This window comes from Calonectris borealis, chromosome 2 (genome assembly GCF_964195595.1).
Source record: "Calonectris borealis chromosome 2, bCalBor7.hap1.2, whole genome shotgun sequence".
In the NCBI taxonomy this organism is placed as follows: domain Eukaryota; kingdom Metazoa; phylum Chordata; class Aves; order Procellariiformes; family Procellariidae; genus Calonectris; species Calonectris borealis.
In genome coordinates, this window is record NC_134313.1 from 128,750,640 (window position 1) to 128,771,743 (window position 21,104).

The window sequence follows — 21,104 nt, forward strand, 5'->3', positions numbered from 1 at the left end:
CGCGCCCGCCAATGGGCGGCAGGGGGCGGGGCTCGGCCCGCCAGGCCGGCGCGGCTCAATGGGGCGCTGTGGGAAGCTCGGCCCAGGTGCGCGCTCGCGCTGGGGCGGGGGGTGGGGGGCGGCCCCCGGGGGCGCACGGGGCCGGGGGCGCGCGGAGCTGCAGGCGGGGGTGCGCCCGGGGCACGGCCCGGCCCGGGGGCCTGCGGGGCTGGGGGGCTGGCCGTGGGGCAGGGGCTTTGCAAGCCGGGGCATCCTCTGAAGCACCCCCTCCCCCTGATAAGAGCCCCGAACTAGCCAGGGATTGGGGCGGGGCGGGGGGGGCTGACCTAAAAAAAAAGTACTTTAAAAGAAATCCTGAAAAAAACCCTCAAAAAATCCTAAAAAATAATAATTAAAAAAAAAATCACAAAATGAAATCATAAATCCTAAGGGGAAAAAAAAGGCCTAAACCCAACCCTAAGGCCTGTGCAGTGCGGGGGGGGAGCAGTGCAGTGCCCTCGGCTGGCGCCAGGGACCCCCTGGTGCTGCAGGCCTGGGGGGCTCCCGGAGCGGGGCTCCCCACCGAGGTGAGCGGGAGCAGCCGATGCTGGGACCGAGGCCCTGGCTTTACCCGTTGCTGTCGGTGCCGGCAGGTCCCCCAGCCCGATCTGCTCATGTCCCTCCTGTGTAGGGTGACGCACGGGTGCCCCGGCATTTCTGTGCCTCCCCCTGCACGCCTCCTCCCTGCCCGCAGAGGTGAATTTGCAGGAACAGGGAAGGGGCCTGGTGCCGAGGAGGCTTTTGTCCCCCTCTCTGGCTGCTGTGGAGGAGTCGGGCCCTGCCGGGGAATCAAAATGGGAATCAGGCTTTCCCTGCCTGAAAGTCCCCCCCGGTCACCCTGCGGCTGTGGGGTGACTTTTCTGTTTTTCAGTGTATGCTTTGCAGAGCACCCTGGCTTGTGAAGCGTTACCCAGTTAAACTGGAATCGAAACAGGACAACGCCAGCCCCTCCTGGTCCTAAAAAGGTACTCTTTGGCTCGCTCTGTGGCAAACTGCTCCAAACAGCGACCTGAGAGTCAGGGCCTGCCGCCCTGCCGTGGCTCACTTGCAGAGGGAACTGCCCCTGGCTTCTGGGGACCTCCTGCTAAAACCAACCCCTGCCCATCCAAACCGATTTAAAACAGACCAAAAAACTTGCTTTTGCATTTGCTTTCCTGTGCTTCTGCCTTTAACGCTCCTATTCTCTAGCTCCTAATCTGTAAAAGCTAGAAACTTTCTGTGCGTGAAATCAAAGGGCAGGAACTGCCGTTTTGTCGCGTTTCCAGAAGCCATCCTGATACCACCAGATTCCGTCAGGCCCGCAGCAAAAACACGAAGCCCGATAACGCAAGTCTTGCAGTGTACACACACGCCAACAAGCACAGCCACTGCCCCAGAGGGTTCACGCACTTCAGCACTCGCAAACAGTCTCCTCGAGCCCGGTGGGACGAGTGTCGAGGCTGCAGGCAAGCACTGGCACCGATGGCAGCATTAAAAAATGGTGTGGGAGGAAACTCTAGTCCTAAAAATATCAGTCGCTGGTGAGCGCCTGGGAGGGAGCTGTGCCTCGGAGTCACCCGCTGCTTCGCGTTTTGCCTCTCGCCTTTCGGGGGCTTTGCTTCTGCCTGGTGCCGAGCTCTGCCACCGCGCCAGGCTAACGGACTCCTGTGTCTGCACAGGGCTCGCCTGCTGACTCTGCCCCCTCGGGAAAGATGGGGAAGGGCTACAAGGTGGTGGTTTGCGGAATGGCCTCAGTGGGAAAGACTGCGATTTTGGAGCAGCTTCTCTATGGAAAGCATACTGTTGGTGAGATATTTTTAGTTTTTGGGGGGGATTATTTGCTTTTCCAGGATCTGTTTCTGTGTGGGCCTCCAAAAAGCAGTAACCGAGGACTGCGAACTGCACTGAGGTGAAGGAGGAAATTAATGTGCTTTTGTTGCATCTCTGGGCAGTTCTTGAAATTCGTCGTCCCTTGTTTACTGATTTTTAAAAGAGGCATGGAGAAGAACCCTTTCCGTGATGTTCCCAGTTATAAAATACGTGAAAAAAAAAACCAAACACAGAAAGTAGGTGATGTGCTTGCTGCCTATTTACATAATATCTCGTTCCCTGAAAGATGCTGTAGATGCCTGAAAAATAAATAGATATCACGTGATGAGTGGAGAGACTGTTTAGACTTCTGTTCCATCTTCTTAAAGCTTTATTTTGCTTGGTTTTGGCTAATATTTAATCAAAGCACTGAAAATTAAAACAGCTCTGCTTTAGGTCCCACATTCTGTGCTGAACTTCAAGGGCCGAGTTTCTTGGCTCTCAGAGAAATCCTCCCGTGGAAAATGGACTTGAGAGAGGAGCATGGGATGTCTGAGTCCTGCTGTGCACAAAAGAGAGGGAACGAAGGCAAAGCTGGCTTGTTTCCCTCTGTTTCCACATGACTTGGCTTTGAGAGGAAGGGCAATGATCAGCAGGTTGATGAATTATTCCTGCCTCACCCAGAAACAAGGGGTGGCACCAGGGGTGAATCTCAGGGCTTTGACAGATGTCTAGTCCATTTGTACCTTTTCCTTGGGCCGGTAAATTAAATGTTGGGGTAAGTTATTGGATAAACATTAGGATTTCTAGAACGGTGCATTGCAGGCACTGTGCCTTTAACGTGTGTGGATGGGAGGAATTTGCTGGCAAAGCGTGATACAGAACTGCGTGCTAATAGCCTTGTTTAAAAGGAGGATTTCCTCTAATGTTGCAGCAACATCTGTTTCCAGCATCCTACAGAGCCCTCTGCACGTAGCCCCGTGTAGCTTTCAGCGTGAAGGTTGCAAAACCTGCAGGCTGAAGGTTTTTCCTTTTGCTACCGACCTGCCTCTCCTCTGTGCTTGGCGATTGTCACAGACACCCGCGCAGTGTGAGCAAGGCCACGTTGCTTAAATCGTATTGCCTTGCATTGCTTCCTGCCCGAGCTCCGATTAGTAACCCAGGCAGGAAGGATATTCGGGTGTTGCTGATCGGAGGAGCTATTTATGGAACCAGCCATGTACACGATTATACAACGTCATGGATACTGGCTGACATAACCGGAGGGAGGCCTCGTGCCCGGGGTTTAGCTGCGGGTGTCCCTCTGTCGCTCCCGGACGCTCCGCTCCAGCTCAGCCATTGCGCAATGCAGACTTTCCCCCTCCTCTCTCAAAAAGATCCGTTTTCCTTTCCTGCAGCTCTGCTCTTATTTTGCGGAGGTAGCAGTAAGGGAGGAAGCAGCTGATAGCGGAGGGGGGGTGCAAGGGGAGAAGGAAGAAGATAGCCTCCCGTTTTTTATGATTTTGGTCAAATCTTATTCCCAAGATATTTGGAGAAAGAGGGCAAGTAGCAGAGTCAAGATCAGAGTAAAGAGAGGGCTCGTTCGGAGCCACTGCAGCCGCAAGGGACGAGCGGCCACAGCCCAGCGCTTTCGATATCACCCGCCTGTGCCATCAGGCACATTTTGGGGGATGGACTGATATGTTGGTGTTTCTGGCTGTCCTGCTGAGCGGCCACCGTCCCCCCTGCCTCTTCCTCAGCCCATGGGCAGTTCTGGCAGAGGGTGCCTGAAGTGTGGTGAAAATGGTTTCCAGAAGATCTTTGGCTACTGCTCCAATCTGTGTTGATTTAACCCTCAAACTGTGGACACCACTGTGAGGGTCTCACTGGGTAAGAACAGAATTTGAGGACTGGCGAGTCCGTGATTGCTCCTCAGCTGAGCAGCTTTAAACTGCACAGACCTGCTGCTGGTGCTACCATTGCACGGCTGGCCCCTCTACGCTTAAAACATGATTACTGAATCTCAATCCTTGTTTCCTAAAGCTTGTGAGCTCCAGAAAGCTGACATGTACATCTTGGCTGCTGGCCTTTTTGGCAGGAGGCGAAAAGGACTAGTGTGTTCGCTGAAAGCCCGTCTGTTCAGAGCCAACGAGCAAGGCAGCTCACCGGGTACGGCAGCGTGGACACAAGCTGTTTCAAAACCTGTGCTTCCTGACTGACGTCAGGAGCAGCTCTGCGCCCGCTCCGAGGGACGGGGAGAGGGGACGGGGTGCCGTGGGGAGGACTGCTGAGCCAACGCACCGAGTCTCGCTGTTCCCGAGGGCATCCACATCCCCCTCCCGGTGACAAGAGGTGTGCTCGAACTTGGTTGCAGGCTCAGAGCCCAAGGTCTGGTGCCATCCTCCGAGGTGTCCCAGCCACTGACATGGGGGTCTCCTCCTGGCAGTAAATCAGCCCCGAGTCTATGTCAGTGCTAATGTGCCTCTTGTTGACTTTCCTGTAAAAAGGAGTGGTGGCACAGCTGCTATCAGGGAAGTGATTAGTGTCCTTGGAGGTTTCACGCTGCTATATAAAGCTCTTGGCTTGGAGCCCGTGCTCCTGACCGCGTGCTTGGTGACGGTGCTGTAAACCCAGTTGCGCTGTGTTTTTCTTCCTAGAAAAATGTGTGCCTTCAGCTCTCCTTGGCTTGTCATGGATGAAGTCCCTGAGTACTGCAGTTGCTTACATGGTCAGCAGCTAGCACTCTTGCAATGGCACTAAGATTGCTTGAGGTCAGAGGAAAAATTAGTAGGGAGGGAGGAATACCCCCGAAAAAGGAATATCTATGTCCCTGGAGCATGTGAGAATGTGTGGTACTGGGCTTTGTGCTAGGCTTTTAAAACTGTAAGAGGGGCTGTTTGGCCTGGGCCCTAGGATGAGAAAGGAGAGGGCAGAAAGATGAGAGATGCTGTCAGAGCCACGTAAAGTAACGTACGTATTGCACGGCAGCCTCTCTGGCTAAACTGAGAAAAGGAATCAAACACAACCTGAAAGGAGATGTTTGAAATGGGTGCAGATTTAGCTTTGAGTAACACAGGGACTATATTGCCATAGGTCAGGCCAAATAGTTTTTAAGGCTTGCATGTATGTATATGTTGCCTAGGACGATCTCTCTTTTTGTGGCTTCAATGTTGTGTTTGTCCAAATCCTCCACCTTCTGTTGCAGTCCTGAAGAAAGAGGGGCCAGTCTTTTCTCCTTGGTCATGAAATGGGTCCTTGACTGGCAGCAGAAGTTTGTCCCACTAAATACCTGTGGTACCTGGCACTGCTTGGCCTGAGCTCTCTTGAGAGGGCTAACAGGAAAGCTGCTGGCTTAACTTTGGCACCTATCCTGCAAAGAGGATAAGTGTTTTTCCTTAAACAGTGCTCCTGTTTAGTGATGGCACAGAAGGGAGTCTTCCTTCTGCCTTAAAATATCTCTGGCCCCTCAACCTATGGCAAAGCTTGTCAGCTAAGCAGGGGGAGATGAGAACTTTTCCTGTAGAAAATACGATTTTCCTTATCTCTGCCTCCTGGCTGCATAAATAGCTGGTATGGTCAGGTTATTCATAAGCAGCTACTTCAAATCATCTTACTAGCTGGGAATGAAAACACCATATATTGCTGTGGTAGAACCCATAATGAGAGAGAATTTGCCTCGCTTGGTCTCAGCTGGAGGGATTTGGGGTTTTAGCTTTCACAGCTCAAAGATGTGGAGGCTAATTAACCAAATTATGCATTCTTACATCTTTGTTTCTTAAATCAAAACTACCTCCTGGCAGAGCTGCAGTCAGCTTTATATTTTAGAAATGGATGAAAATGCAGCTGAATGTATGCAACTGAGGGTCACAACTGTGGCTACTGGTTGGTGGGACCAGTACTTAACTAGCAGCCAAATCTAAATAGACCAGCTCCTGTTGAGTCCTGTCCAGCTCTTCTCCAAGCCAGGGATCCTCTGATACACTGTTGTTTGAGATCTAAGTAAGCAAAGCCCGTTATCCTGGAGTTGTAGAAACGCAAGCAATAGCAGGCTTTAGGAGCTATTTGCTAAATTCCTGCTGGGAAGAGGGAGGGAGAGATTACATAGGAGATCTTCAAAAGTACTCAAGATGACACAAAATTTGCACTGCATTTATGTTCGAGAGTCATTTGGGAACTTCTGAAATTCCATCCATCAAATTTTGCTTTATTTTGGTATTTGCAATATCTCTGCCTTGTCTAGCCTGAGTGTGCAGTATTCATTAGTATATTGAACCTTTTCTTTTCCTCATTGGGAAACCACCAGGGGTTGAAACACCACCCAATTTATGACGGAGGCTTCCCCTTGCAGTTCCTCTGTGGCAGCAGCCAGTAACATAGATGAAGACTTTTCTGCCTCTCTCGAGACTTGCACCAGCTAAGTAGGCCCTAGAGAATGATGTCAGCCTCCTATCTATTCCTCCCTTTCCTCCTTAACTTTTTTCATCCTTAGTTTCCAAAGAAACCGCGAGATTGTTCACTGTCTTGTTAGTTCCCCTTTCCCCCCATAGCTTCTGAACCTGAAAGCTGGTTCCATCTGCCCGTTCATCTGTGTCACAGCAGTAGATAGCTCAAAATACATTTCTGTAAATTTAGAAAAACTGGTAGCAGGAGAGAGAGAAAAGGCCCACGAAAATGCTCTCCTCCAAGGAAAAGCTACTCGAGCTGGCGGCAGTAACTCCCCAGCACAAGCTGCCCTTGCTCAGCCAGGTAGCGAAGGTGGGAGGACGCCTGGGGATGCCAGTGAAGGAAAGGAGAACTGGGGTCCTTGTGACAGGGAGGATGGGATGGTGCCAGACACCTTCCTGGGATACTGGGCTTTCCTGACTAGTTCCATGCAACAACTTGCCCGGCAGATGTTTGAATGGAGACTGGGAAAGTGCGTGAATGGGAAGGTACTAACAAGAAGTGTAAATATCGTTGCCCGCAAGACGTGGCTAGCACGCGGCCTGGGCTTTGGAAGCGGGGCCTAGAATAAGGTGACACAGCTATGTCTAAAAATTACCTGTCTTTGCTTAGGAATCTACTTGCATATACTCCCTCCCCTAGTGTCCGTAGGTGAAATTTCTGGAACCTGATACTGATGCATAAATTCCAGTACCCTCCAAAGCGCCCCCCCCATTTCACATCAAAATTTGTTGCTCTATTCTGCTGACTCCCAGATCTTAATTTTTCCTCTTCATTTTCAAGTAGGATGTTAAAAACGTAATTTTCACTGCTACTTTTAATACTATTAAGAAGAGACTGTCTCAGGAGAATGTGAATATATTAAAGACTGTTGAATTATAGTGCAGCATTTTGATGGTAAAAACCTGTACATTATTCATTGCTTTCTAAAAAGAAAACTTAGGTACTTATGGTTCAGTCCTTCTTGTCGACGCAGTATTTACTGATGCTAGATATTTCCTTGACCTGTCTGTACAATGCAATGAAGCAGAGCAGGAAAAAAAACAGTCCTATACCAGAAAGGGCTCTATTACCTACTTTAGTCTTCAAAAACGCCCGTGTAACACATTCTCCAACCGCACGGAATGCCTTCGCGCTTCCTCTTTTTATTAACCTTTGTTTTGTCCTTCTGCTCTCAGTTTTGCTGTCGCACGTTAACATGGCTATATTTGGAGGCGAGATAAATTAATTCGTTGCAAACCTAATAAGAGTTTGATCGATGAAGTCTGCACAGAGAGGGGCAAAAAGAACAGCTTGTGCCACTTTCCTGCACAGGAATGCTGCATACATCATGGGAAACCATCAGCGTGGGTGGAATGCTTTAGCTTGTTTGTCAATGTGAAGTATTTTGAATAGTGTCATTGAATATAGCGAAATCCTTATTTTCACAGGCCAGATAATCCCCTGTGTTTTCTTAAACAATGCACTAATATGGTCTCTTTTTGGCAGACAAAGAGAATAATGCGGTGCTCAGTATTGTAGCCCTTCAACGGCAAACGATTCATGTATACAGGAATGCAGTGGAGGCAAAAACGTGGATCGCAAAAGGTTTATATGAATACTTAAAACTGACTCTGAAAGTAGCCCAGCTCCACTATACATAGTTTGTTGGGACCTGTAACCTTACGCATCTGCATCCAGGTGACTACGAAGCTAAGGTGATCTATGTGTTTTGAGGTTTGGCTTGGTGAAGAACGTTTTAATTAGTTCAAAGTAAACTGCTTTGAATTACCTCACATTTACCATGGGGGGAGAGGAAGGAGAGCCAGTATGCAGATAGTTACCATGGAGCAGGTTATATATATATATGAAAGCTTGTTACCGTGTGCATGCTCTTACCTTGCAGTAAATGAGCTTGCTCCTATTAGCAAATCTGAATCATTTTAGATCCCTGAGGGATTGTGTATTTGAGTAAATATAGCATGCAACTTTGCTTGCATGCAAACATCCCTTTCCCTTTCTGGCTTGATTTCACTTGTTGGTTAGTTGTACCTTCAATACACACTCATTTCCAGAATTATTTCTTTGGCTCCTGCTTCTGCCGTGTGATCCAGCTCAGTATGAAGCAAAGAAGTAGGCTCGAGATGTTAGTACTTGACTATCCGGTGTTCCTTGGCTGTTCTTCCAAAAGGGTATGTTTGGGCAGGCCCATTTGCAGCATGTTTGGCACAGAACTGGTACACTGGGTGGTTGGAGTTTGGGAACCTGGGGGAAGAACTGTATATCTTATCCTATCCTGAAAATGCATGTTGTATAGATTAATTTTACAGGCATAATCATGTGCTTATAAATTAGATGAGCACAGGAGTGTCACTGTTGTAAATAGCTGGTGCAGCGATCTATGAATACAGCCCTTCATGGGGATGTCAGGTAAGGTCGAGTCCAGGTCAAGTCACTCTGGAAAACATGCACTGAAAGCTATTGTGGGGTAAAATTCTGCTGTACTGCAAATAATTCTTATGGTGGTGCTGTACTTACACCAGTTGAACTTCCCTGCTTGTTTTAAAACAGGCTTAGAAGAGGGTGCCACAATGGAAGATGTGTATTTGGCATCGGTGGAGACAGACCGAGGCGTGAAGGAACAGTTACGGCTTTATGACACCAGGGGTCTGCAGGAGGGCGTAGAATTGCCAAAACACTATTTCTCTGTTGCTGATGGCTTCGTTCTCGTGTACGCCGTGACCAGCCTCGAAGCTTTCCAAAGAGTCGAACTGCTCAAAAAGGAGATCGACGTCTTTAGAGACAAAAAGGAGGTAAATGCATGGTCGCCTTAACTGCTTATCAGTGTATCGGTGATAGGAAGTTAAGGTTGCAAAGCATAGATTTTGTTTCTGCAAAACTCTCACACAAAGGAAAATTAATGTACCCACAGCCTTGGGCAATCCAGCAAAAGGAAGCTTTCTCATGCTGGGAAAGCCTAATTCACATGCCATGTAGGTCATGCAAAAGAATGCGTTTTTATTTCCTCTATTACAGCTAAAATTCAGTTAGCTGAATGCACCAGCCAGGACACTTATGACTAATAAAACATATGGTCTACAGCAGTGCAGTTCATATGTTTTTTTAGGTATTGTACACGGGAAGTCAAGTGCATAGAAAAATAACGAAGGGCATTATCTTTGTTTGTTTTGTATTCATGTACTTGATGGCTTACAAACTAGTGTAATTGACAATGGGTCTCCCAGACATCAGTCAATTGGCAAAGCGGCTTTAATGTATTTTAACAACCATATTGAATCAATTCAATTGTGTGAAATGACTGCTCTATTTTCCCTTAGAAAGCAGCTAGTGTTTTGAGCTGACAGTGTTCCAGCTTAGCTAAACAAATATAACTTGCATGTGGCATTAACATTATGGCTTTTCTTACAGTATCTTTATATTCTCAAGTAGTTTTCCCTGTTAAATGTCTTTAGCCCACAGCTTTCCAAATGTCTGGTTTATGCTGTTTAAAAAAAAAAAAAAGTGCATGAAGAATTAATTGGATAATGGTAGGGAGAGACTTCCCGAAAATGTAACTTGTTTAGTACTGACAGCACATAGGGTGGTGGAGGAAGGCAGGCTTCAAGTTTGACAGCAGCCGAATGTGCAGTCACAGGAGAGGTATGTTAGCTGGTAGGGCTGGTATGAGCTGCAGACTGTCACGTATATCAGGGATACAGGAGTCAATCATAACTCCCCTGCAGGGCAAGGAAAGGTGGACAAGCAGGAAATTTTTCCCAGGTGCTGCGTTTTGTGAGGGCCCCCATTTGTTACTTTACAGCCTGTTGTAATGTGGAAAGGGAGTCACAGCCCCAACAGGATTTGTGTCCCTCTCTCTGTGTTACCTGCCAGAACTCTCTCTCGTTGCATGCAGGTATTTTAGAAAACAGCCAATTTGCTTATCCTCTGGGAGAGTTTAAAGTTGTGATCTTGACTGAGGATAACATAGTCAAAAAAGCAGTGCCCACAATAAGCTGGATAAATTAGTTTTATTCCTGTGATTTCTAGTCCGTATAAAATATACTTTGAAGCAGGTAGAAGGTGAGATCAGGAGTCCTACCTTAAGACAGCATCAGAAGGCTTAAAGTTTGGGCTCTGCTAGAATGCAGCCGTAACTGAGTTAGGGATGTATCTCCACACATGGTGCTTCTGAGCGGGCAGAACTTCACCTTGTTGAGTGGCACAGTCCCCTGTTGTGTGGCAGATGACAGAAAGCAGTGATGGCTGGTTCCTTGCCTCTGCTGGCTGTGGGGGCTCTCCAGCACACACCTTAAAGCCTGGCCAAATTTTATACTAAATAGAGGTTGTGTTCTCTCACGCTGACAGAGCTTAACCATAGGTAAAATGCAGTTGGAGCATGCGGTAAAGGCATATGAAGATTATAGCTTCTTTCAAAGCCTTTCGCAGAGGGAAAAACAGTTTTTCCCCACACCATGGATGGGCTGCTATAGAAAAGAAAGGAAGCCTCAGACCTTACAGGAACAGGACAAACATCTCTAGCTGGAAAGAAACAGAAGACATCCTGGAGTTAGCCTGATGAACAGGAAAGAGCAAGCAGGTGTGGCCACAGCAAAAACCCCAAATCATCAGCAAGAGAGGACTTTACCACTTGATTTTTGTCAAACTACTAGTGTAGAGATGAGACCAGAGTTTCACTAAGGACCTTGAACTACAAATATAGGCATGGTTTCCCCTAAGAGCTGATGCTGGTAAAACATTTTTAGAAAATGGTTAACTTAAACTAGGCAGGAGCAGTAACTTTAAGTGACCAGCACTATCTTCAGCACTTTCTAGAACTGAACTACGGGGGCAGGCCACTGAGCTCAGCCACGCTGTACTGTCTCGGTGAATCAGATGTCACTTGATTGATCCTTACTAAGGGTCTGACTTGATACAGCTGTGCTGCTCTAGTTAGCTAACCGCTACTCTTGAAACTGCTTCCCAGAGCATGGTGCTGGTGCTTATCTGACCCTTTCAGCGACAGAAGACTGTCCGCTAAGGTCCCTCTCGTGGCTTACCGTGCATGCGGGAGCGGGTAACAGCTCAGCCTGCCCGGCAGCCTGCCCGGGCTGCTTGCACAGGCTGCCTTGTGGCAGTGTTGGCTTTAGTTATATTGCAGGTTGGGGCTTGGGAAAAAACAAGCTGGGCAAAATCCACAGCTGTGGGATCCAGGCTTTCTCTGCTGCTGTGCATTTTTTCATCTCTCAAGCATCCGCTGCTCTGACCTACTCAGATGTCATGCTGTTATCATTTGTCTAGGGCAGCTCAATTGCCAAGTAAACGGAGAATAGGGCTGTTCAACTTTGGCTCTCTTGGGTTTTGTTTCCCTTCAAGCTATCGGGGGGAGAAGGGGAAGTCCTGCATACCCTATGATTAAAACCAGCTCCCAGCCCACAAGTAGATGAGGCTAATTCAAATCCCAGACCCTGATCTTCCAACCTACACACAGATTACCTTGTGCCAGTGCTAAGTTAAAGAACAGGTCTGAACTGTGTTGCTACTTGCCTGCTGTTTTAAAGCATTGTGCGTGGTGGATGCTTTTTGTATAAAGTTCACCCTTTTGTTTTGTTTATAGGTAACAGTTATTGTCTTGGGAAACAAAACTGACCTCCTGGACCAAAGGCAAGTGGAAACAGAAGCAGCACAGCAATGGGCAAGGGCCGAGAAAGTGAGACTGTGGGAAGTGACTGTGACAGATCGGAAAACACTGCTTGAGCCCTTCACCTTCTTAGCTAGCAAACTCTCCCAGTCCCAGAACAAATCAACATTTCCCTTGCCTGGAAGGAAAAGCAAAGGGAATAACTGTGATAACTAAGCTACCTTATCATTGTCTGCTGCCGCCAGGTTACAGCCCAAGTCCTTTCTGTGCCATTTGCTTCTCACAGTTTCACTTAAAGCAATAATCTCATTCAGCAATAAATCAGCAAGCTTATGGCTAAGAGGTATCCTTCCTTCTTATGGTCTTGGCTTGAAAAAGTCACTGGTGGTAAAAGCCTTAAAAAGCACTTATGAGAGGAGTTATCTTGCAACAAGGGTTATGGAGGAGGGAGGGACAGGTGGATGCCTCTCTAGCAGGGGCTTTGACTATGCCTGGGTACAGCCATGTTGAGAGACAAATCAACAAGCTTATCATTAAGCAATCCCCCTGCAGATCTATAGCCTCTAGTCACAAATAGTACTAGCTGCAATAAAGCATTCAATTTGGAGAGAAGATATGTTTGAAATGGCAACAGTCCTTTTACCTTGACCTTAAACAGGGCCACAGGGCTTTTTTATGCTGCAGGAGGCTGAGGTCAGTGTGTTGTTGCAGGAGAAGGGTTTGGGACAGGAGGAACAACTACCAGCAGATTTAGCTGCTGAAATTCTGCTAGTGTCTGGAAGAAAAAAAAAAAAAAGAAAAAAAAACCCAAACAAATCTTGTGGGAGATACTAGAACAGATCTACCCCGACAGGAAGCTTGTCAGCAAAGTCTGGCAAATAGTGCTTTCAGCTCAGGAATTTATTTGTACAAACCAGAAAAGCTCTCAGAGCACTCATTAATTTAACTGCGACCTGAAGGACAACATAGCTGTATGTGGTTTTGTTCCAGCATGTCCAGTACAAATCAGTCACATTCACATAGGTGATAATTTTACTGAGAAATTATACAGAGCAATTTTGCATGCAGGGGGTACTGCCCGGGCTCTGCTTAGGGCATTGCATAATACTCCTACCCAGCCGTTCAGCCGAGCTGCAGCAATCCACCCTCGGTACGAAGCTACAGGCCAGATAACAACCGGTACAAAGTGCTGTACTGCTTTGTGAGAGGGGGCTAGGACATGTAGGGGGCTGCCTTTTGGGAACATCCCCATGGCAAATGCCCAGAAATACCTGTACGCGTGGCCTTGGTCTTAATACGCCGCACGTTGTCCAGCAGCAGGAGCACAACTGGATGTGCTGTATTTGACTCTTCGTGCTGGTAAACCCGTGCTGCAGGAATCTGCTGTCCTAGGTCAGCTTGTCAGTAAACTAAACAAAATTGGATATAGAGGGACAGAATGAGCAACCGTTCCCAGAGTGGCCAGCTTTTTGCTTCTAGCAACCTCTTATACTAATTGATACTAGCTTTTCTTTGTATTTGAAGAAAAGAGTGGGGAGAGGGAGTGAACCCCGTTCCCTCATTTTCCACTAAATGAATGTTGTTTTGAACAAATATTGAGAATTTCACTGTGAGTCAGCAAAACCACAAGCAATATTTGCACTGTCATATCACAACTGCTAAATATTAAGCGTGCTTAATGATCACAATTAAGCTGTGTGCTTATAGCATTGCTCTTCCTGAATACTGACAAATAAAGTCCGTCAGCATTACTAATATCAGAGCAGCAGTACAATTCACTAAAAATTAAGCAGGTATTCCTACCTTTATAATGAAGGTAGACGAAACTGTTTATGTGCTTTGCTCAATATAGTTTGGATTGCTGTGGCCAAGGAGTAAGATAAGAGAGCAATTATGAATGAGCAAGCTCTTGTAATGCCCTACTAGAAACATACAATTGTTTCCATTGCAACACTGCAGCTGAGTAAGCACTATAGCATGACCTCCCCCAACCTGGCTAGTAATAGTCATTGTCCCCAGCGATTCTGCAGATCAACACTCCCTCCTCACTCATTTCCTACCGAACACACGTGTACTCAAGGCTTCTCCCTACCCAGAAGACTCCGCATCTGCCTGCGTGCTTGGGAAGTGGGGGTGACTTCAGAGCAGCAGCGGTTCACCTCCTCGCTGCAATCTCTCACCAAGAAATTGGTTACGTTCCTCCTCTTCAGCTCTGCAGAACCCTTCTTCTAGAAGAAGGGACTTGATTCAGCTTTGGATTGATCAAAATAACCGAAGACCTCTGCTAACTGCACATCGTCACTGAAGCTGACTCTTGAGCCAAGGGATGACAAGTCAGAATTAACTTAAAATGCATGGAGATGGAAGGAACGGACATGACTGGTTCCTGTCCAGTTCTGCACCCCGCAGACTCGGTGCCAATTCCACTGCTAAGACTGATGTCTCCTGTAGGCTGCCAGAGCCATGTTGTGCGAGATCAGCTTGCTCACTCGCTCCTCTGGACACTCAGGACTTGACAATGTTTTAAGACAGACAAGAGAAAAAGGGATCTTCTTGAATGACTACGGCCATTTTTCCAAACAGGTTATGTAAAGGCAAACACGTTATCTTTGATTTGGTTAAATTCAATAGAAACGAGTTTAGATCATTTTGGGCATTCACATAAACAACCACCACCCACTGTTTTCTTTCATAAGCTTATTTTGATGCTTTTTAAGCACTCAAATCAATTGCTTTTTCTAAATACCATAGTATTTTATAGACAAGTGATGGAAAATGTAGTGTCTCCTCTGCAAACAGTCTACACACAGTGGCTGGTACTGAGTCAAAATGAAACTCACTGTAGTACAGTTTTACATAGGGTTAATAAGTAAAGTACAGGGTATAATATAGTAGCTAAAGGGCAGGACACGTATTCTGTTCTCACTATTCCACTGACTCAAAACCAGTCCTAGGTCACTGGGATCACTTACCTACTACAGAACTAGACAGTTCCTTCAAAAGATAATGGAGAAAAATTATTATTAAAAAGTTAGTAAATTGGACCATCTTTCTCTGTTCCTCTTAAACGTCTATCCTGCTGAATACACACTGTGCAGATCAGTCACCCCAAATCAGCTCCCCCCCCCCCCCGCCAGCTACAACAGCTAATTTGGCATGTCCTGGTAGCATGAAGCAAGGAGCTGACAAAAATCTACTGAGATTAAGCCATTTACCTCCTCACTCAGCAGAGAGGAGGAGGAAAGAATTACCAGAGATGCTCCTGGTGTGATGTAGCTATATACCAATAATTTTGAGCCAAACAGCTGCGGGAGCTCATACACCAAAACATACGTTGTCCCAAAAGAAGGCCGTTTAGCAGATGAGGCTAACATACTACTACCCACAATCACCCAGCAAAAGAAAGGTACCTCTAATTAACAGATTACTTTGGACCAAGTTAGATTTGATCTATATATAAATAGGAGGAGAATATATAAATCAAATATATATAGAATTTATTTTAGAGTACCAAAATAAATCTGAGAGCACAGATGACCACACAGCGCTCAGAAGAATGTTGCAAGGTGAAGTACTTGCCATATGAAAATGCATCTATACTTCCGGCCTTTACCTTAAGGGAGTGGTCAAAAATGCCATATCCACAACTAACTGCCCTGTTGCTACACACCTCAATGTAAACACCATGTCTCTAGGAGATAATCTTTGTAGGTAGTTAAAGGATCTACAGATTAAGCCTCCTTTACTCTCCTTTAAGGTGTCTTCTGCTAGCTTACCAGGACACGATTCCTTCTCCTCTTCCAAGTGGGAATAGACCACTCCATCAGCAAACCATGAAGGTATTCTCTTCTTCCTTTTACCTCCTGCCTGTTTCCCTTCCAGATCTCTTACACTTTTCCAGTTGTGCTTTCAAATAATGTGCCAGTCCTGAAAAGCCAATGCTGTGAAAACTTAAGCTAAAAAGTAACTAGCGTGGACTCGGCGGCAGGTTGCCTCCTGACGGGCTGTGCCAGCCTGCATAACACTTACGCAGTAAACCGTTGAAAAAGTCTTAGCTGTCATTCATTGTAGCTTGTTTAGAAGTGTCTTCCCAAAATAGCAGCAGTCAGTGCACTCACCTGCAGAACTCCCTTGTCCTTATCCATACTGTAATCCTCAAAGCGTACTGGGAGACACTGTTCTGGCAAAATGACAAAGCAAGGCACTAAGCAGAAATCTTTTCTTCTTCTTTTTTTTAAACATCTTTTTATTAGCACAGTAACAAATGCAGACTTAAGTAGCCCACAACATACAACCAATCCACTGAGTGACTCCTATTCCACGCCTTACAGTTAAACAGCTTAAGGTATTTCACTACAGGTTACCATAAGTCCTGATTAAACCCTTTATTCTTTTCACAAAGATAGATTGGCTTATAAAATAATACATTAACTACTTCTCATTTCATATATGAGGCCATATATCCACCTCTCTGTATCACAGATCATGAGATGACAGTCTTTAAAAAGGATTTGTTAAATACCAATGTGCCCTCCATAGGGGAAAACAATCCCGACATCTTTTTACAAAAAAAAAAGAAACCCAGCCCAGAACAAAATAAACCCCCCAAACCCAAAACAAAACAAAAAGCAAAAACAGTGTGTAGAGTCTTGAAAGGACTTTTACATAAATGTCAACATATGTACCTGTACAAAATTAAGCTGTTTTAATCTTTTACATATTGCAAGCAAACTGAAAACCAAAGAAGTCTAAGAAGTTTACATTCTTCTCGGTACTATATGTGAGCTAATATTGCTGAACTAATTACAGTCTTAAAATATGCTATTCCCAATCCTAACTGTCTACTGTAGCAAGATACCTTAAGTTACAACAACAAAATCTTAGGAAATAAAAGACTGAATAAAATCTGTTATAGAAATACCCTACTCTTTACCAGCACCCTCCCTCCCCCCACCCCTTCAAAATCATAAGCAGCTCTTTCCATCACAGACGAATAATGTAAGAGTTTGACGAAAATCCAATTTATGTAGCGTATCTTTTGGTCCATTGTCTGGCCATTCTGTCATGCTCTGCTCTGTTAGTCATATACTGAGTGGCAATACTTCCAACCAGGGGGTCAGCTGAAAAGAAAAGAAAGCCAACTGCTTATTTCAGACAAGTTATTGAATAAAAACTTAAAAATAAAGCTGGAGTATGAATTTAATACACGGGAATCACACAGGTAAGGTACATTGCAACACTCTAAATAGACTGAATTGATGGTCTGTATCTTCACTAATTTGTGTGTATTTATGGTGATGTACTTAATCTATTACTTAATAAAGAGCGAAATGCCAATTAAAGTTTTAAGGAGTATAAAAGACAACAATCCAATAATCATATTTTGCATTATTGAGGACTTTCACCGATTCATGCGTTTCAGGTTTATTTTACCCCTTCTAAAAGTCCCTGGGACATACTCATTGCTAAGTGTACTTGTATCAATATAAATTTGCCTTCTAGGAAAGATCAGGTCTCAAGGCGAGGTTTTATTTTTCAAACAAGGTTATTTTTATTATACATAATATAGTGTGAAATCTGGTGTTTCTCTCATCTTTAGACACATAAAGAAATACAACCTGTAAAATTGACTTTGGAAACCAAGACATATTCCTCTTAACTGGTGCGGATAATGGGTGGGTTAGAGAAGCAGCGAGGACTCCTTGTGGCATAGTTGGTCACTGGTTTTAAATGGATGATGGAAAGTAAAAGGCTAATCCCCTTGTTTTCAGAACTGCGTTTGTGGCTCTTCTAGCTCCGTTACTGAATTACTACAGTCCTACAGACCAGCGAAGAGTGTTTAACCCTTACCCAAAACCAGAGTTGGTTTGGAAGGGGAAGGAGTTTTCATGTGCAGGAGGAGGACCGCCGCTTTCCTCGCGGGTCAGCCTGAGGAGCGGTGAACAGCAGGCAGGTAGGGTGTATCACCTCCACCACCTCCAGCCCCTCTCCGGCTGCCCTGGAGAGGGAAACGTGCTGCGCTGGAGGCCAGAGCCATGCTGGCCGAAGCCAACAGGGTGGGAGGAGGGCCATGTTATTTGGGTGCTGGGTGGGGTGCGAGGCGGCAGGCGGCCTGCGTGGCCGCGCAGGGGACTTACCCGGGTTGCAGTCTGTGAGGAGGGAGCAGATGGAGAGGAGAACTTTAGAAATGGTTAATGCTGGGCTCCAGTTGTCTTTTAAAATGTCCAGGCAGATGACGCCTTGGCTGTTAATATTACAGTGGTAGATTCTTGTCCGAAACGTTACCTGCAAGAAAGAGCTATTAGCCGTTGTGCTGGGGCGCCAGAGGCGATGCGGTAACGCACGACCTCAGCTGCCATAACGATGTGACAGGCAGCAGGAACTGAAGGAGGGAAAGGGCCCACGCAGGCTGGCGGAGAAGAGGGCACGAAGGGCCGGCCTTTCGGCTCGGCTTCAGGATGACTGGGGGAGCGGGGGCGAAGCGGGGCCCTCCGGCCAGCGCCCGCTCCGGGGCCGGGCTCCTCGGGCCGCCGCCGCCCTCTCGCGGCCCTTGGCGGGAGCGCACCCGGCCCCGCCGGGCCTGGCCGCCCCGGTCCGCCGGGCGGGGAACGGCCGGGCTCCCCAGCGCGCCCCCGACACCCCGCCTCGGGCGACCGCAGCCGCCTTGCACTAAAAGGCCGTTTCCCACCGGTAGTTCCAGGGTGAAATAACAGATATGGCCCGGACGCATCTTTGATACCGGAGGCAAAAGAGCCCGATTTTAAATAAAAATTAAAGAGAAGCCTCACGAGCGCGTGGCTGGCAGTACCGTGCCCAGCCCCTCCGAGTACACCTGAGCGGCCTTACACCCGCCGCGACAGGCGGCGGCGCAGGTTTCCCGTCCGAAGGAAAGGGAACCCGAATGCAGAGCGTGGGTGACTTATCCGAGCCCGGGGTGAATCGCTGGGGCCTGGGCAGGGGCTCACGGCTGACAGCTCGTGTGCCGTCTCCCTGCAAAACAACGGCCAAGCTTCCAGCCGTGGGTGCTTATGGTCGCTGTGACACCCAGGTCGTGGTTTTTTTGTTTTTTTTTTTGGTTTGGTTTTTTTTGTTTTGTTTTTTATTATTATTATTTTTTTATTACCTTTTGTCTTTTTGCTCACAGCAGCAAAGGAGCCTGGGGCTTTAGTACCAGCATTTTTCTCCTGCCAGGCCCCCAAGGACTTGTAAAATCACCCAGGCAGGCCAGGACACGTGGAATCGCGGCTCGCATCACTTCTAAGAGCTCAGCAATTGGGGGAGTTGGTTGGATTTTATTATTTTCAAATTTGGGAGATGTGAATGAGCCGGGCAGCTTGCCACAGAAGTTATGCGAAAGGAAAACAAAAGCACCACAAGCTGTTTTCAGGAGAATACAATGTGACCTGCAGAAAGGCCTTACTCCAACTCACTGGATGAACAGCGACAACAAATTTGGTGGAACTTGCATGAATTAGGATTATCTGTGTGAATAAAGGTTAGCAGGTTCATGCCCTAAATCCTCAGAATTTGTCAGCTACTCACACCCACAAATTTTATTGTCTGTTTATAGGTCACGAGGGTATTTGCAAAACACACTCGGTAAGTGTGTGGTACGACAAGAACACACTAGTGCTTTCTCTCGAGATTAGACCAGCCCACACATAAAACTTGCCAGCCAACCCTCATTTTTCCTACCGTCTTTCTGATGCAAAAATTTTGCTTGTGACCCTCCCTCTCGCAGGCTTGGGGAGCAGGCACGGGGTGGGGTGACACAGCTACAAAACCCAGTGCCTGGCGTGTCCCCTTGCACTGCATCTGTGCAGTGTTTCCAAGAACGCTCCTGATGCACAGAGCACACGGGCTATTTTCGGACTTGCAAATGCAGTTACTTGTCACACAGGAGACACCCACACTGCACTCTTGGGGAGACTTTCTGCTTTGTTCCTTGTAAGCTGCTTGGATTTTAGATTAAAACAGGAAGCCAACAAACTACAAAACCCCCAAATTCCTACACTTTTGCACGTTATGGGTGGGCATAGCAAAATGTCTGCAAGAAAGCAGAGATGTGTCCCACTCCCACACCTTCTGCAACAAGCTGCAACTCCAAACCCAAGAACCCCTGCTGCTTTCTACCTAGGTAACCTTAGATGTATAGGAGGTAAGAAACCAAAACGACCTTTGTTTCTCAGATCATCTAATCTTCAGAGGAAAAGCAGCAATGACTCCCTACAGTCATGTGGAAGTCCACGTACATCAGCCTGAGCAGAGGGCGGATCTGACTCTGCGGTACCTGCCCCAACCCATACTGTTTAGGGCAAAACAGAAGTTTGTGGCATTTGCAGTTGCTGGCAATGGCTCTGCCTTGGGTTCCCGAGCAGCCCTCAGCCCAGCCCCACTGCTTGCTCAGTATTTCTCTATTTGACCTGCAGCTTTGGTCTCCTTCCAAGAAGGCTTCTAAATGTAGGTGAAGTAATAATTTTAACAGATTAAGCACTTCCAGAAGGGGAAGCGAGGAGTATTTCCAAGTTGATACAATACAGACCAAATTAACAAAGAGGTCAAGAGTTCTAATTGTGAAGACAGAAAGTTGTTAATCCTGATTCTGAGCACAAAAGCTAAATACTCTGTAGGCAGTCTCTCAGTCCAGTTGACTAATAACTGATAACAAAGCATGAATCCTGTTGGCCTTTAAGAATAAGACTTACTTTTTAATTATTATGCATGAAGGAGGGGAAGAGAGAAAGAAAGAAGACTCCCATATATTTGTAGAACAGCATGGTTCCTTAAGAAACCTTAAGATATAATTCTTAAGGGTTATACCCATGGCACCAAAAGCAGTTTTCTCCAGTTAGAGGAGCTCTACCTAACCAAAGCACTGTGGGAAAAAACTAAGTTTGTTTTCACTTAAGCAGCAAGTCAGAACTGGGATGGTGTTAGACACATGTAGTCCAGCTGTTTGCCATTTACAATTTTTGCTGATGGTACAAGAGCCAGCCATGCAGGGAACCCAAATGAAGCTGGGAGAGGGGGAGGAATTGGAGGCCCACTTAAAAACAAACAAAAATATTTAAAGTAAATGTTCATTACATCTTAAAGAGGGGAAAAAAATATAATCACATAAAGCTAGCAGATTCAGACCAAAACCGAGAGAAACTGAGTTACTTGGAAGGTAGTACAATGTATTCAGGGTCAAGAGAACAGCATGTGGAATAGCAGAAAAATACAGTGTAACTGAACA

The 21,104-nt window shown here is 46.6% G+C and overlaps 2 protein-coding genes across 4 annotated transcripts in view; one reads left to right on the forward strand and one right to left on the reverse strand.

Annotated features, from left to right (window-relative positions):
• The first annotated feature begins 20 nt into the window (after nt 1-20).
• NKIRAS1 (NFKB inhibitor interacting Ras like 1) lies at nt 21-13,618 on the forward strand. Its single transcript, XM_075143419.1, has 5 exons — nt 21-86; nt 911-1,004; nt 1,698-1,824; nt 8,800-9,041; nt 11,843-13,618. Exons 3-5 carry the CDS (start codon nt 1,731-1,733, stop codon nt 12,080-12,082), a joined length of 576 nt encoding a protein of 191 aa, XP_074999520.1. The 5' UTR covers nt 21-86; nt 911-1,004; nt 1,698-1,730; the 3' UTR covers nt 12,083-13,618.
• A 2,465-nt stretch (nt 13,619-16,083) lies between these two features.
• Nucleotides 16,084-21,104, reverse strand: part of UBE2E1 (ubiquitin conjugating enzyme E2 E1) — a 45,870-nt gene continuing 40,849 nt past the window's right edge. For 2 of the 3 annotated variants that reach the window (XM_075143415.1, XM_075143417.1), the window contains exons 5-6: nt 18,004-18,151; nt 16,084-16,986 (exon numbers count right to left, since the gene is read on the reverse strand). In XM_075143415.1, coding sequence (XP_074999516.1) covers nt 16,889-16,986; nt 18,004-18,151 — 246 coding nt within the window. In that variant the 3' untranslated portion in view covers nt 16,084-16,888. The remainder of the gene's footprint in view (nt 16,987-18,003; nt 18,152-21,104) is intronic. The other variant, XM_075143418.1, reaches the window with a different exon arrangement.